Genomic DNA, 13,773 nt, shown 5'->3' with positions numbered 1-13,773 from the left:
CTGGAAATACAGATATAATGTCTGATTTATTTTCATTTGTGAAGGTTACAAAATTTAAGGGGGTACTCAGTTTTCCATTTGTGCCAGTCTTTGACAAATGCACTGACAGTGCACTTTTTGTGTATGTTTTTCATTCTAATGAGAAATTGTATTATTAATAGAAACAACAAGTGTTTCAGTATGATAGAAAATAGTTAAAACAATTAACACTGTAACATGACACTCATGTGACCACAATCCACACAGGGTGAGAAATAACAAATTCATTTATTTCCCACTTTCTAATTTGATGGATGGGTCAGTCCTGGGTATAACTCTGGAGTCGTGACCTTTGGATGGACTGTATCTTTATGGTGTGCAGATAGACACAGGGGAGGTGTGAAACCAATTGCTGATTGGCTGGAAGGTCTCGGCAACTGACAGGGTACAGGCCTGGGATATCTCCCAGCTGTCAGTCTCTGTCTCTCACAACTTAGCTCGGGGGGGGGGGGGGGGGGGGGTATCAGCATATTTAACTTGTGAACCCCATCAATGGACAAAGTAAACCAATGCAGTTTTGTAAAATACTATATTTGCTACTCATGGTCCATTTCTTTAGGTTTTTATTTTTTATTTTTTATTTTTTTTACAGTTTTTAAAGAATATAAATTTAATACCATGTTATGTATTTTTTGCCATTTTTAATAGTTGAAGAACTTGAGCTTGAGATCACATATACTACATAAAATTAGCATAACAATTAACCTGCAGAAACAAAATAATAATAATAGTAATAATAACAATAATAATAATAATAGTTCACAAACACCAGTAATAAAACGCAGCATTTTACAGCCGATTTGACTTTAGCTGTGGTCAGTAAAAACTGGGAAATCACCAACTATGCCTGGCTGACGTCCAACATTTATTGGTATCTTTCTTGTGTGACTGCACTCTAATATATTGGTCTAAAAGGAGCCCTGTGAGTCTAAGAGCACAAGTGTTGGGTTTGTGAGTCAGCGCTCCCAGCCTGCCAGTATAAGAGCTGTTTGCATGAAGAACAAGGATGAGACAAAGACTGTAGAGCTCTGGGACTGTTGGCAACTCAGGCACTCAGAGGAGAGGCTGCAGCGAGGGTGGGTCCACACTCTGGAAACTGTTTGATGGTGAAGAGTAAGCTGCAGCTGCTGCAGGTCAGACACAGTTTGGCTTTAGTATTTTGAGGATTATTTTTGTATTGTATCTTTTTTTTTATATGAAAGGAAATATCCTGTGTGAGAGCAGTTCAACTTCTGGACTTGGAGGTTTTCATGCAGCTGTGGAAAAGTGTTAAGAATTAAGATTTGTTTCTTTTAACGTCTGTTAGGTGAGATTTGTTCTTCATATTTTAGCAGGTCTTAGTGGTAGTTGTTGGAGAAGGGATGCATAATTTATATTAGATTCTACATTCATCATTTTCTTAAATTCAACTGGCAAGCCAGACAGCAGCATTATGTAATTTACTGATATTTCACTTTGCAGCATTTTACAGACAGCAGGGCTCTTTTTTGACTCTGTTCCCTAAAGTTTGGAGGTTGCTTTTACTTATCACTCAGTTTCTTCACTGATTATTTTAGAATATGTTCATACAAGATTTATGCTGTTATATTTTCCTACTTAATTTGTACCAACAATGGAGGCTGCTTTGTGTTATCATGTCTTCTAAACATCTATATGAAAATATGTTTATCATTATAGTGCTTTACTCTAAAGCAACACCGTAGAGCAAATTAAGGTACAATTTAAACAAAAGATATTTGTGCACAAGTCTTGATGGAGTCAATAGCTCTGACACTGACTGCATTAATATTCTGTTCATAGTTGTGAGTAATTAGAACAGATTGGCTATAAAAATAGGCACTTTCTGTTGTTCACTTCCTTATGTAAAAATGCTGCTGCAATGCACCTACTGACAAGCAGAATTAATTATGCAATATACTGATTGCAGGACTCAAAATTCACACAATCTTGAATTCTTGATTTCTTTCACTTTGGCAGTGATTGGTTTAACACACTGGTCAAATGGTTGTCTTCCCCTCATGTGAGGTGCACACTGGTGCCTCAGACACTATTCTGTGTGTTGCCAGATGCTACAAAATGAATCATTTAACTCACAGGACTGGGTTGCCTTCTGAGAAAGCTGTGTTTGTGGTGGTTTTTAATCCATTTGGTTTGTCCTGCTAGGAACACTAAGCTGATTAAATAGATGGGGTTAATAGATCTTACAACTAATAAATGTTGAAACTTACTCAGCCTGTTGTGGAGTTGCCATTTTTTCACTTAGTTAACCTTGGTTTTTCTGATTTTCTTTTATCCTCAGGTGACACAAAAGGGCATGTTGTTGACAGAAAATCATCAGTGGACTTAAGCTTGACTCCAACTTGACTGCCACTGGTTATGAAAATCTGCACTTCAAAACTAAAACGGTATGTTTTGATTAAAATGTAAGCTTGTGAGGGCAGTGAATTCAATACAAATACATTTTGCTTACACTCTGTCTTAGAAACATTAAGCTCCTATAGAGAAAAACATCTTTATAAATGTTTTTAAAAAAGGTAATTATGTGCATCTCTTTTCAGGCCGGGCGTAAGATGTTTGTGGAGTCAGTCGTCCGATGGGGCTTGTGGAGCATCCTGCTCCAGTTTGGACTGGGCGTATCTGCAGGAGGCTGTACTCCAGGCTGTCTGTGTCGACCTGAGCCCAAAGAAGTGATCTGCTCTGGAAAACACTTAAATTCAGTGCCAGGGGCCTTGCCCAGTGATGCCAGACGTTTGGATTTATCCCGCAACAGGATTAAGACTGTGGGACGCCGCCAATTTTCTGGCCTTGTGAAACTTCAAGAGTTGGACCTCAGTGATAATATAATCTCCATGATTGAGGTAGAGGCTTTCCTGGGCCTACAGAATCTCAGGACACTTCGGCTTAAGAATAACCGCCTCAAGATCATCCCAGTTGGGGTGTTTTCTGGCCTGTCCAGTCTAAAATTTCTGGATTTGAGCCAAAATGAGATTTTGGTCTTTCTGGACTATACCTTTAAAGAAATGGTAAATCTGCAGACACTGGAAGCTAGTGAAAATGACTTGGTCTTCATCTCCCAGCGTGCTTTCTTTGGTCTGCAGAATCTACAGGAGCTCAACTTAGACCGTAGCAACCTGACCTCAATTCCCACTGAGGCATTGTCCCAGCTCCAGAGCCTGACACGTCTACGAATGCTACGCCTCACCATTTCTACACTTCCCAACAATTCTTTCCGTAAACTGCAACACCTGCGCAGCCTCCTGATCACAAACTGGCCAGCACTGGACACTATAGCTGGCAACAGCCTAATTGGTCTAAATTTGACCTCGCTTGTTATCAGTAGCTGTAACCTAAGTGCAGTTCCTTATTCTGCACTTCGTCACCTGGTGTATCTGCGCTTCCTGGACCTGTCCTATAACCCCATCACTGTTATCCAAGGTAACCTGCTTGGGGATCTCTTGAGACTTCAGGAGTTACACTTAGCAGGTGGCAGCCTACTACGAATAGAGCCGGGAGCCTTCAGGGGACTAGCCTATTTTCGCATGCTTAATGTGACATCCAATCAGCTCACTACTTTGGAAGAGAGCGCCTTCCATTCTGTTGGGAACCTTCAGGTGCTGCGGTTAGATGGGAATCCCCTAGCATGTGACTGCCGGCTTCTCTGGGTGTTTCGTCGCAGAGTGCGCTTGAACTTCGATGGACATCAGCCCACTTGCTCCTCTCCTGATACAGTAAGACAGCGTGAATTCAAAGACTTCTTAGAGAAGGAACTTCCAAGGGTTTTTACCTGCCGCCCTGCTCGCATCATGCACCGTAGGCCGCAAGAGGAAAGAGTAGAGGAGGGCACTACTGTTCTCTTTTCCTGCAAGGCTGATGGGGATCCATCACCATCTATCACCTGGATCTCATCCCATAAAAATGTGATTTCTCCAACAGGAAGAATCAGAGTTTTACCAAATGGAACTTTAGAAGTGCGTTTTGCCCAAGTTCAGGATAGTGGCACGTATCAGTGCCTGGCAAGTAATGCAGCTGGCAATGACAGTCTGACTGTCAGCTTGTATGTGAAGGGGCTCCCACGCAACCGAAACATGTCTTTCGTCACAGAGGAGGGCTTGGTAGAACCTTCAAATACCCAAGCTGCAAACTCCTCAGCTCAAATGGCTAAGCCATACCCATTCGATGCAAAGACCTTGATCATTGCAACCACCATGGGCTTCCTGTCGTTCCTTAGCTCAGTTGCCATCTGTTTTGTCTTCATGTTTTTCTGGAGCCAGAGCAAAGGTCAAATTAAACACACTGCAACTATTGACTTTGTTCCTCGGTCTTCCATGGGTGGAGGGGGAGGGGATGGAGGTGATGGCGGCAGATTTACCATGAAACTCATTTAAAGCTGAGTTAGAATTAAAAGGAGCGTTTATATAGAATTTGAGTCCTTCTGTATCACTGGTGATTTCCACTGAGACACTCAAAAACCAACACTACTATTTAAACACCCCCTAAGAAGGCAAATCGGAGCCAGTGTGATGCACTTGTGCCAGTCCTCTTCTAATTTTAGAGTTGAAAGTTCCATCTCAGCACCAACATGGCTGTGTTATCTAACTAATGAATATCTTATGATCCAGGGATGGGATAATGTTAGCAGATTGTAGGTGGAGCTGTCTGCTGGTTGCTGTGCATTTATTTTCAAAGACTTGTACATGGAAAAAGCAATTCCTTTTTTTCTTTTTTGAAGCATGTATTTACTAAACAGTTATAAATCTCATAGGTTTATGTAGTGACTGAGACCACAGTTAGAATTTCACAACTATCATATTTAAAAAGTACCAGGTGCTTGTTTAATCATCTTTATTGTACTAATGTGCTAACTTTTGTTTTCTTTTGCCAACACAATATAAGCCAAGCTAATTCTGGTTAATTCTGCTTAACAATTGAGGTAAAAGACTGTCAATTCAGCATTGGTTGTAAGACTTTAACATGTACATATATAGCCATAAAGCTTTTGATACATGCAATAAATTATTGGAGTAGAGTAGCCAAATAATTTCTTATTCTTAATTCAATTGTTACATTTTGGACATTAGAACTTTTTAGAACGTTTCAAGGTTGCTGCTTTGGAATTGATAGCTAACCCTAATGTACATAGGAATGTATCCTTTCCCTTTTCAAACAACACATTTTTCAGGTCTGTCAGTCTTTTTACAGATGTAGTTAGCATGTGATTGCATTTGATGAATCTTTGTTCAATCAAAAATTGCATTGATTTTGCTTTTTATATAAATATATACAGCAGGAAAAAATTTAGCTTTTTATATATATATATATATATATATATATATATATATATATATATATATATATATATATATATATATATATATATATATTTCTTTTGTAGCCATCCCACCCCACCCTCACCCCTTAAAGACACACACACACACAAGCTAAAAAAACATGTGCCTCAGTAACATTCTCACCATTGACAGAGAGAATGCTCACCTGATCATTTTCATCTTGTAAATATTTAGGTCAAGGGCGTTTGTGTGTGCACTGTCCATTCTGTCATTTTATCTAGTTCTGCGGATTAGTGTCACTCAAATAATGCACTCTTTTTGTGTGTAAACTGAACCGTGTAGATGCACTACGCACAAAGCTTTATTATGCCATGAGAGAAGGATGTAGGTCTAAGGATGCAGCATCCACATGTTTGTCTATTATTTGATATCTTGTAAAAATGACTTTTCAGTGATATGTCATTAAAAGCCTACATTTAATTCTGGTGTGTATCCATGTACGATGATTTATTTGCAATGTTATTGAATTAGAGTGTTTAAAAAGCATCTTATCTCTGCCAGCAGATCTTTACCTGAAATTATTCTATTGTTGAAAAAATTGGCAGCTTTTAGCTTTTTTTACATAACGAAAGCGGTAAGTCTATTGTGAGAAATGGGTGTTTCAGTTTGATACAAAACGTAGCCTTGTTGCCTCACTGTAAGACCGCAAAGCTACAGCTGGCACTCAGCCACACAGATGTACATTTGTGTTTTTCTTTTCTGTGAAGTTGAATGATTATGTGTACAGAAGAATGCTGGTATGACTGCCTTTTATTTATTTATTTATTTTACATTTTTTTCCAGAGCCACGTGTACCACATACAAAATTACAAATAATCTATTTAGTTAGACATTTACTGTCTTTTTCCTTCCTCCTTACCTGCATACATAATTTTTAATGCTGACTCTCTGTTCACAACACAATATTGTCCCTGAGTGTGAGATAAATGTTAAATAATGAACCCTCGTTTCACCTTAGCACTCTTCAGAGACTTGCAGTAAATTCACTGGACAGAAAATAATTTTGTTTGTCTAATGCAGTTGCCCAGAATAACCCAGAAAAATGGAGGACAAAAAATGATAATCACGTGTATGAGCAGAGATTTAAACCCTTTTGGATTACCTCTGCATGTCTCAATCTGTTATATAGGTCTGTCTGGCGGGTGCTATCCTCCAGCCCAGCTTGGCCCGTCATATTATCTATTTTAATACAACTATGTGCTCCCATTGGACAGAAAGCCAAAAAGGCAGATTAAAGTGGTGTTTATAAGTCACTCCCCTCATGACTGGCATGCTCACACCACTGAGAACACCGTGGTCTTTGCTCTTAGTTCGTTTCAGACTCCTCTATTTTTAATGTAACTATGGAAACATTTCTTTACAACATAAGGTGCATTTTAAATTTATGACGTTGGTATTTATTTGACACTACCCTTAGTGACACGGGAACAGGCTTAACACCCAGACCATCTAAACTACAACCAACTAACAAAAGTCTCAAAGCAGAGTACTGGTTTTTTATTATTATTGTTCTTTATTTTTATCTTCAAAGAGTGAAAAGTCAAGCTCCATTAATTTAGAAAACACTTTTATCATGATGTTTTGTTGGGGCTGATATTCTTAACTATTTCAGTTTTGATTTAAAATTGGCTTTGTACCCTTAACTGCTGTAATTTTCTCGTTTTATCAGGTGTGACTCAGTTTCAATTGTCCTAGTGTGGACATAAACGGTCTCTGCAGCCCTTTAGATAAAAGACCCTCAGAAAAGAAAAGAAAGAGAAAGAAAGAAAAGACCTCGCTGGCAGTATTACTCTAACTAAATTGAACATGATGCTACATTTTCAAACAGAAAAAGGTGGCTTAAGGCAGATAGCAGGCTTTTTTGATATGAATGAATTTCTAATATGATTACTCCTTATGATGATTGCATACTAGAAAAAATAGTAAAACTACATTGTATAACAAAATGCTGTTACCACAACCAGATATTTTACTGCAAGATTTGCTATTTCATTAGAAAATGAACAACAAAGCTTTATATGTAATACTGACATGCTCAATATGAATATTTTTTCAGGCTTTCTACACACGTTTCTTTAAAGAACTGTTAAAACATTGAGTGAGTAGCAGTCAAAACGCAGGCATCAGCTCTGTTTATTAATGTTTTGTCCATGTAACTCATAGCTTTTTTATGCTGCTGAAGTAAATTACTGTGCTGACTGTTTAGTCACAATTACTAACTCTGTTTGATCACTAAACTCTTAGATGTTCTTTTATTTTATGTTCTATCCTGGTCTTATCCCAGCGCAACACAGTTGAAAAATGTTGGTGGCACTATGAAAATAAAGTCAAGTGAGGGAATCACCAAAGCTTTCAGGCCTAATCCTCTTTAGGGCATCAAGACTTGTACCAAATCTCATCACAATCCATTCAATATTTTAGATTTCTCGCCACACTGGACTGACTGACATTACTGTGCTGTGGTGTGCAGGATTTTTATTTCACCTGCTCAAAGAACTAATGAGCAATGCTATCAGTAATAATACATTACAGAATTTTATGTCACTTTATTACTGTGATATGAAATAACCAAACAAGACTGAAAGTATTCAGTATTGCCTGTTTCCACTGTTATTCTGCAGTTACTCCTACTGCAGAATAGAATAACAAGCATACTGTTATTTACATCACTAATCTTTAAGTGTTTCGTAACACTCTCTAAATAACCATTTTGCATCATTTAGCTTGAGAACCTTTGAACTAAAAGGGAAGAATTAAATTAATTACAAAGAAGACATAGGCACATGCACATACTCACACAAGGTATTTGCTAATTTAATACTAATTTACATGAAACTTTAAGTTTTTCAAATCAAGTTTTAATATGCTTACTTTTAAAGCCCGATCATTATACCTATGTAAACAAGTGCTTAACTAGATTCATTTTAGTTGGTGAGTTTTATTTAATGGTAATAAAATATCTTTCAATAATTTTCATTTTATTTTAATTAAAAAAGATTTTAAATAATTAATAAGTTATTAAAATGTCACAGTCAGAAATCATTGTTATTTACCACGACTACAAACTGTGTTGTTAACTGGTTGCTTCACACATTAATGGACTGGGACCCTTTGATGCAGATGACAGTGTTTGAAATATCTATGTGACAGTTTTAGGCTTGTTGTCTGTCCAACTATGGAGAAAACAAAATGAGCAAGCAAATTAATCATACTATCTGTTAAAGGTTAATTCATTATCATTAAATATCAGATTTATCTTGCTTCTGTAAATTGTGTTAACTGTAAACTGCAATTTGACAGAAAGACGGTCTTAAAACTGACAGGACAGCCTTGTTGTAATCCTTAGTTTTAAGTAATTCCCAAAAGGTTGATTCTGTTCAGCGTTTTCAATGAGAGAAACGTTTCCTCACTCTTCCAAGTGACTTCTTCAGTATTAGTTTGAATTAATGAAACCAAGACTAAAAACCCTGCTTTTGGCGCCATCTGGAGGTTGAACATTATACACCCAAATAAACGAGTACATGCATTATTTCATTGTTAAGCGAGGAGATTTGTTTAACAAACACATAAGGGTTTATTGTGTTAAATTGCTATTTGATCAGTAAGGAGTGAAAGCATAAAGAGTGGGAAACCAGTTAGCTAACTGTAATCTAGATACAGTGCATTACTGATACCAAAGCGGAACGCATGCCTCAAACAGACATTTTTTTCCCCTCCATGTCATACATGAATTGAGCCTCTGGATTTGCAAATATGTCTAGATTTGAATTGGTTTGTGGCATTTTCATGCAAAGCAAGATGATGTTGCCTAATTTGTATTATCTAGTTAAAGACTTCTTCCATGAATCCAGATCAAGACTGAGATCTGGATCAATTCCATAAAGTAATCACTTTGAGCTTGGGCCAAGCCCTACCTTTAGTAAATATTTCATGCAAATTTAACCTTAACTATTAACCTTAATCTTACAAAAATTGCTGGTGGATCCATTAAGGATAATAATAAGTAAACATACAGACCAAACACAGTACCGTACAATGCAAAATATGTTGCCATTTGATGGTAAGCTGTTGTGGCCTGAGTGTCCTAAGTTACGTATGTTGTGTACAGTCTATCTGAAATCTCCATATGCTTTTAATAACCATAAACATAAAAATAATAAATAAGTAACTAATCCACATATGGATCAGAATATATCCCCCATGTGCCCCTGTGTGAATTCAATAAAAAAAAAAAAGCCAATTATGAATGAGTGTGTAGTTGATCTTCCATTAACAAGTGAGGGTGACTCTCTGACTAAGCTCAAAGGCCTTGATTATAAGGGGTTACACAAGGAGACAGTAAAGGCCTTTGAAAGAAGTTAAAAATGGTAAATTGCCCCCCTAGTGGGCGGGATTTCAGAGGCTTGTTTCTTCCAGGATCCACCTGTGTGCCTCATAACGTGCTTTCTCAGTGAGGGAAACACAGGAATGCCTCTAATTTGTTTCTCAATGTGCTATCCTGCTGATTTCCCTCCAAGGAGCTCACTGCTCATAGAAATTTCTCACAGAAGCCCAGATGAAGGTTTAGATAGTGCCTACAGAGAACGATTTTATGAAAATGGAAGCATCTGTTTAGTTGCCTACACTAAGAGGCATTCACCATTAAGAGTGGTTCAGTTTTTCAAATTTGAGTAAACCTGCTGATTCATTCTTATTCAGGCACTCAGGCAATTTATGGGGACATATTGATTAGATATTACAGTGAGGAAGTTGCTGAAATATCATCATTGGTTGATGGTAAAACTTGATATTTTTTCTGTTAAACTTCCAATCCCAGACATTTGGGGTCTCTCTGATGGTTGCTATGGGTTTCTGGGTATCTTGGGTAAAATATATCAATAGTGTCAAGGTTCGAGTTTTTGAGGAGGAGACAAACGACTGCATGGTCCTCAGTAGATGTCAAAATAGTGGTTTTTATTATACACATCTACATGTGGGGAAGATGAGCATCATAAACCTTTCAAAGCTGATCTCCCCCGAACAACCATGTCACAAGGCTTTTATTGCAATGATGACGTCAAATCACATGATAAGTATCAGTCAGTTGTCAGAACTCAAGAAGTTCTTCTTATATGGCCTCCAGATGTTTCCACTCAGTCCAGCACTCAGAGAAAACCAGTGTGTGCGGTGTGTATATCTATTCGTTTCGATTGTGAGTGTGTGTATGTCAAACAGGGAGCATGTCCTGAGACGCCCTCACAGTTCTCCATAAGTGTGTGCGTATCCTACATGACTATGTAGGTGCGTGTAGTGTGGACTTAAATGTGTGTACTCTGTGTAAGTGTATTCAATTGTTGTCCAAAACCAAATATGGGGTTGTCTTTAGTCGGCCTCAGTTTTGACAGCATTACAATGGAATGTGTGGGGAGTGTGTAGTGCATGTATCTGCAGACCTCTTATTATTGCTCAGTTTAACATAGATATAAATCAAAGATTATTCTGTCAACTGATTCGACAATGCTAAATGATTGATTAATGATAGTTCTGACTATAAACTGTCACCATAAGAATACAAAATAAAATATCTCTTGTCCACACTAGGCTTTTAAAGAAAACTCATTAAGTGAAAATGCTGACTCTTTTGCAGAATTATCAACCTCAAGGAAATCCTCTGCAGACATGTAATGATCATGTTACAATGCCTATAGGTGCATAATAGACTGGAATTAAAATTAGGTTGCTTATGATTAAGGACGTTTGAATAATTTAGTTTGCCATATATTTAATTGGCATTAGAACATTTTCAAGGCTGTACGATGACACAAATGTGCATTATACCTTTAAGAGATACCGTGTACGATTCAAAATATCTATGAAAATCATTTTTTATCAGCAACAGGTATAATGTGTAATGCCTACACGCGCCAGCTGTAAAGCAAAAGCGACGTGTTTGCGCTCGTTTTTGCACTCCGAGTTTTCATTCCAGCGCCCCTGCTGAAAGGCTGCGCTCCCCCCTGTGCCTTTTGTTTCTGAGGTGGAGCCTGATACCCCGACTTTACCAAACTGAATTGCCGGCGAAACAGACGGACAAGACAGGACCGGAACCAGCAGTCGTTCTCACGGCTCTGGGACGTGGCATATCTGGGGGGTCAGGCGGCTGCAAGGAAGAAGAAGGGTTTGGGGGAGCGCTTCGTACGGTTTAGTTAATTTCACAATCGACTTCACGCTACAGAGTGACGGGAAAGATGAATTATTTCGTACTGCTGTCGCTTTTCGCCACGGTTATCGTCGGAAAGTCACCTCGGCTGAAATTTGTTCTGCGTGGTAAGTAACTGCTGTAACCTTCATATATCGTGATGTTCTAATACATGCAGCAAATTATTTTTAGGAGTCAAGAATGTTTTGTGTTCTTATTTTGTGTACGGAATGAATGAGTGAATACTTGCACTGCTGGAGAGATGGACGGATGAGTGGATGGAGGGATGAGCAAATGTGAGTTATGTCATGGGGTAATGCACCCGTTTTTCAGTACTTCCTATTATCTTTTGTTTTCCTTTAATTGAAAAACAAAACAAAACCCTGCACACATAAAGCCAATAAAAACAGGGCTACCTCTGGATTAATCTCTGAAAACACCCCCTCCCCCCCGATGTCCAAGTAGTAAATTACGAGCTCCGCCGTTCAGGCCCTGCACACATGTCCCCGGGCTATAATAAGACGAGCACCAAGAAGAAAGCGATTTTTTTTTCCTGTATAAATCTCAGTTTTAACAACTGTTAATCTAATGTAGGCCTACTGAAATCAGTTTCTTTGTGTTACCATTTTTTCAGGTTTCTCCGTGAGCACGGTCTGTCCAATCTGTATAAATTGGATATAATTTGTGCAACTCGTGCCTTTCTATCCGTCTTTTTGCCAACTTGTGTGTTCCGTTTATCTCAGAGCATTACAAGTTAGCGGTGTGTTCGTGTCTAGTTTGCATAGACTCTTATTGTAGTGGCTGTCCCTCCATATCTTCACATCTTCCGGACGCACAGAGCGGAATAAAACCACAAGTGCTTAAAAGCAATATTTCCTCTGCCAAGAGGGGGAACATGGCGCCTTCCCCCCCCCCTAACGCACGTCAAGGCTGTACCCTTTAAACACCCGTCTGCCGCCGCCGAAAAACATCATTACTGTGAAATATGACTCTTTGGAGGTTGGCACAGTCACTGTGCCTCCCGCGTCCTTGCGGAGCTGCAATGCGGGACACGGCAGCTGCTTCACACTGCAGAGGAAGGGTCCTATTCAGTGAAAAAGAGAACTGCTTTAGTGTAGCAGACAAAATAAATAAATATATCCTATATGTGTACACATGTACAGAAAAGCCAAGATGAGGACAGGGAGTGTGGAGCAACGAATGGAAAATTCCAACCCGCCTCCTTGTTATCTATTCCACTCACGCCTTTTTACACCTCACACAGTCCTCTAATATATTCAACAATCAATAGAGATGGGTGCTGTGTGTCAAGGTATTGGTATCTCTAACCCTCCCCGCGGATGTACAAAACGCACAAGATGACGGCCTGGACGTGCGTGTCATATCAATCAAATTCATTGTTACGCAATTTCAGGGTTAGCAATGAACGCCTATCCTTAGGACACACAAATCCAGAGACACACACAATTACACATGGAACACTGTCAGAGGAAATCCATCAAAGGCGCAGTCTGAAGCTTCAGCACCTCGGACAGCTCCGAGGTGCTCTAATGGTGAAAATATTCTCATTTTGTAGGCGTTTGCCAAATGAGGACATTAAACAGGGTTTCATACCTTCACAGAGTTGTTTGAAGGTTATAATCTTTCTTTTTCTTTTTTTTTTTTTATAGATTAAAATAGTATTTCCTTTAGTGGTTAAGATAGGAGCTGGTGCTTTTGATTACGATATTATAGAAGCAAGGGTTGGAATTACTTTGCATTCATTTGGTATAGACTACACCTTTGTCCAAGTCCATTACAATAAGTGCATTCAAGCTAAGCACAGCAAGCTGTCATCCAAACTGTAAATATCTCCCCCCCCCCCCAAATGACAAAGAGGATGCAGGTACAATACATTTGAATTTTATGGTGGTCATAATTTTAAGTTGTGGTTTTTAGAGTCTTGACCCTAATTAATTTAATTTGGCTACACATTTTCGATATCCATATCTCAGTATGAATCAAAGCAATGCTACTGCCCAATAAAATACAGCACCCAGAAGGATCTTTAGGCCGAAGAATGGTAAATAAATGGTAAATGGCCTGCATTTGAATAGCGCTTTTCTAGTCCCTAAGGACCCCAAAGCGCTTCACACTACATTCAGTCATTCACCCATTCACACACACATCCACACACTCTTAAGTAAAGTTAAGAAACACCTCTTTAGAACA

General features: G+C 38.6%; 2 protein-coding genes across 2 annotated transcripts in view; both read left to right on the top strand.

Moving 5' to 3' along the window:
* The first annotated feature begins 2,404 nt into the window (after nucleotides 1–2,404).
* On the top strand, nucleotides 2,405–4,424 carry lingo4b (leucine rich repeat and Ig domain containing 4b). Its single transcript, XM_085366641.1, has 2 exons — nucleotides 2,405–2,444; nucleotides 2,598–4,424. Exon 2 carries the CDS (start codon nucleotides 2,610–2,612, stop codon nucleotides 4,422–4,424), a length of 1,815 nt encoding a protein of 604 aa, XP_085222767.1. The 5' UTR covers nucleotides 2,405–2,444; nucleotides 2,598–2,609.
* A 7,187-nt stretch (nucleotides 4,425–11,611) lies between these two features.
* LOC146623283 (semaphorin-7A) overlaps nucleotides 11,612–13,773 on the top strand; it is a 43,776-nt gene continuing 41,614 nt past the window's right edge. Inside the window, exon 1 of the mRNA XM_085366642.1 lies at nucleotides 11,612–11,690. Coding sequence (XP_085222768.1) covers nucleotides 11,612–11,690 — 79 coding nt within the window. The remainder of the gene's footprint in view (nucleotides 11,691–13,773) is intronic.

The sequence above is a fragment of the Diplotaxodon limnothrissa genome, linkage group LG11 (assembly GCF_057381915.1).
Source record: "Diplotaxodon limnothrissa isolate DT_005_m linkage group LG11, D_limnothrissa_male_GT1.1, whole genome shotgun sequence".
Classification (NCBI taxonomy): domain Eukaryota; kingdom Metazoa; phylum Chordata; class Actinopteri; order Cichliformes; family Cichlidae; genus Diplotaxodon; species Diplotaxodon limnothrissa.
This window is presented reverse-complemented; position numbering and strand designations above follow the sequence as displayed.

Coding starts and splice junctions, on each gene's coding strand:
- lingo4b (XM_085366641.1), top strand. CDS start 2,610: ATGTTTGTGGAGTCAGTCGTCCGATGGGGCTTGTGGAGCATCCTGCTC.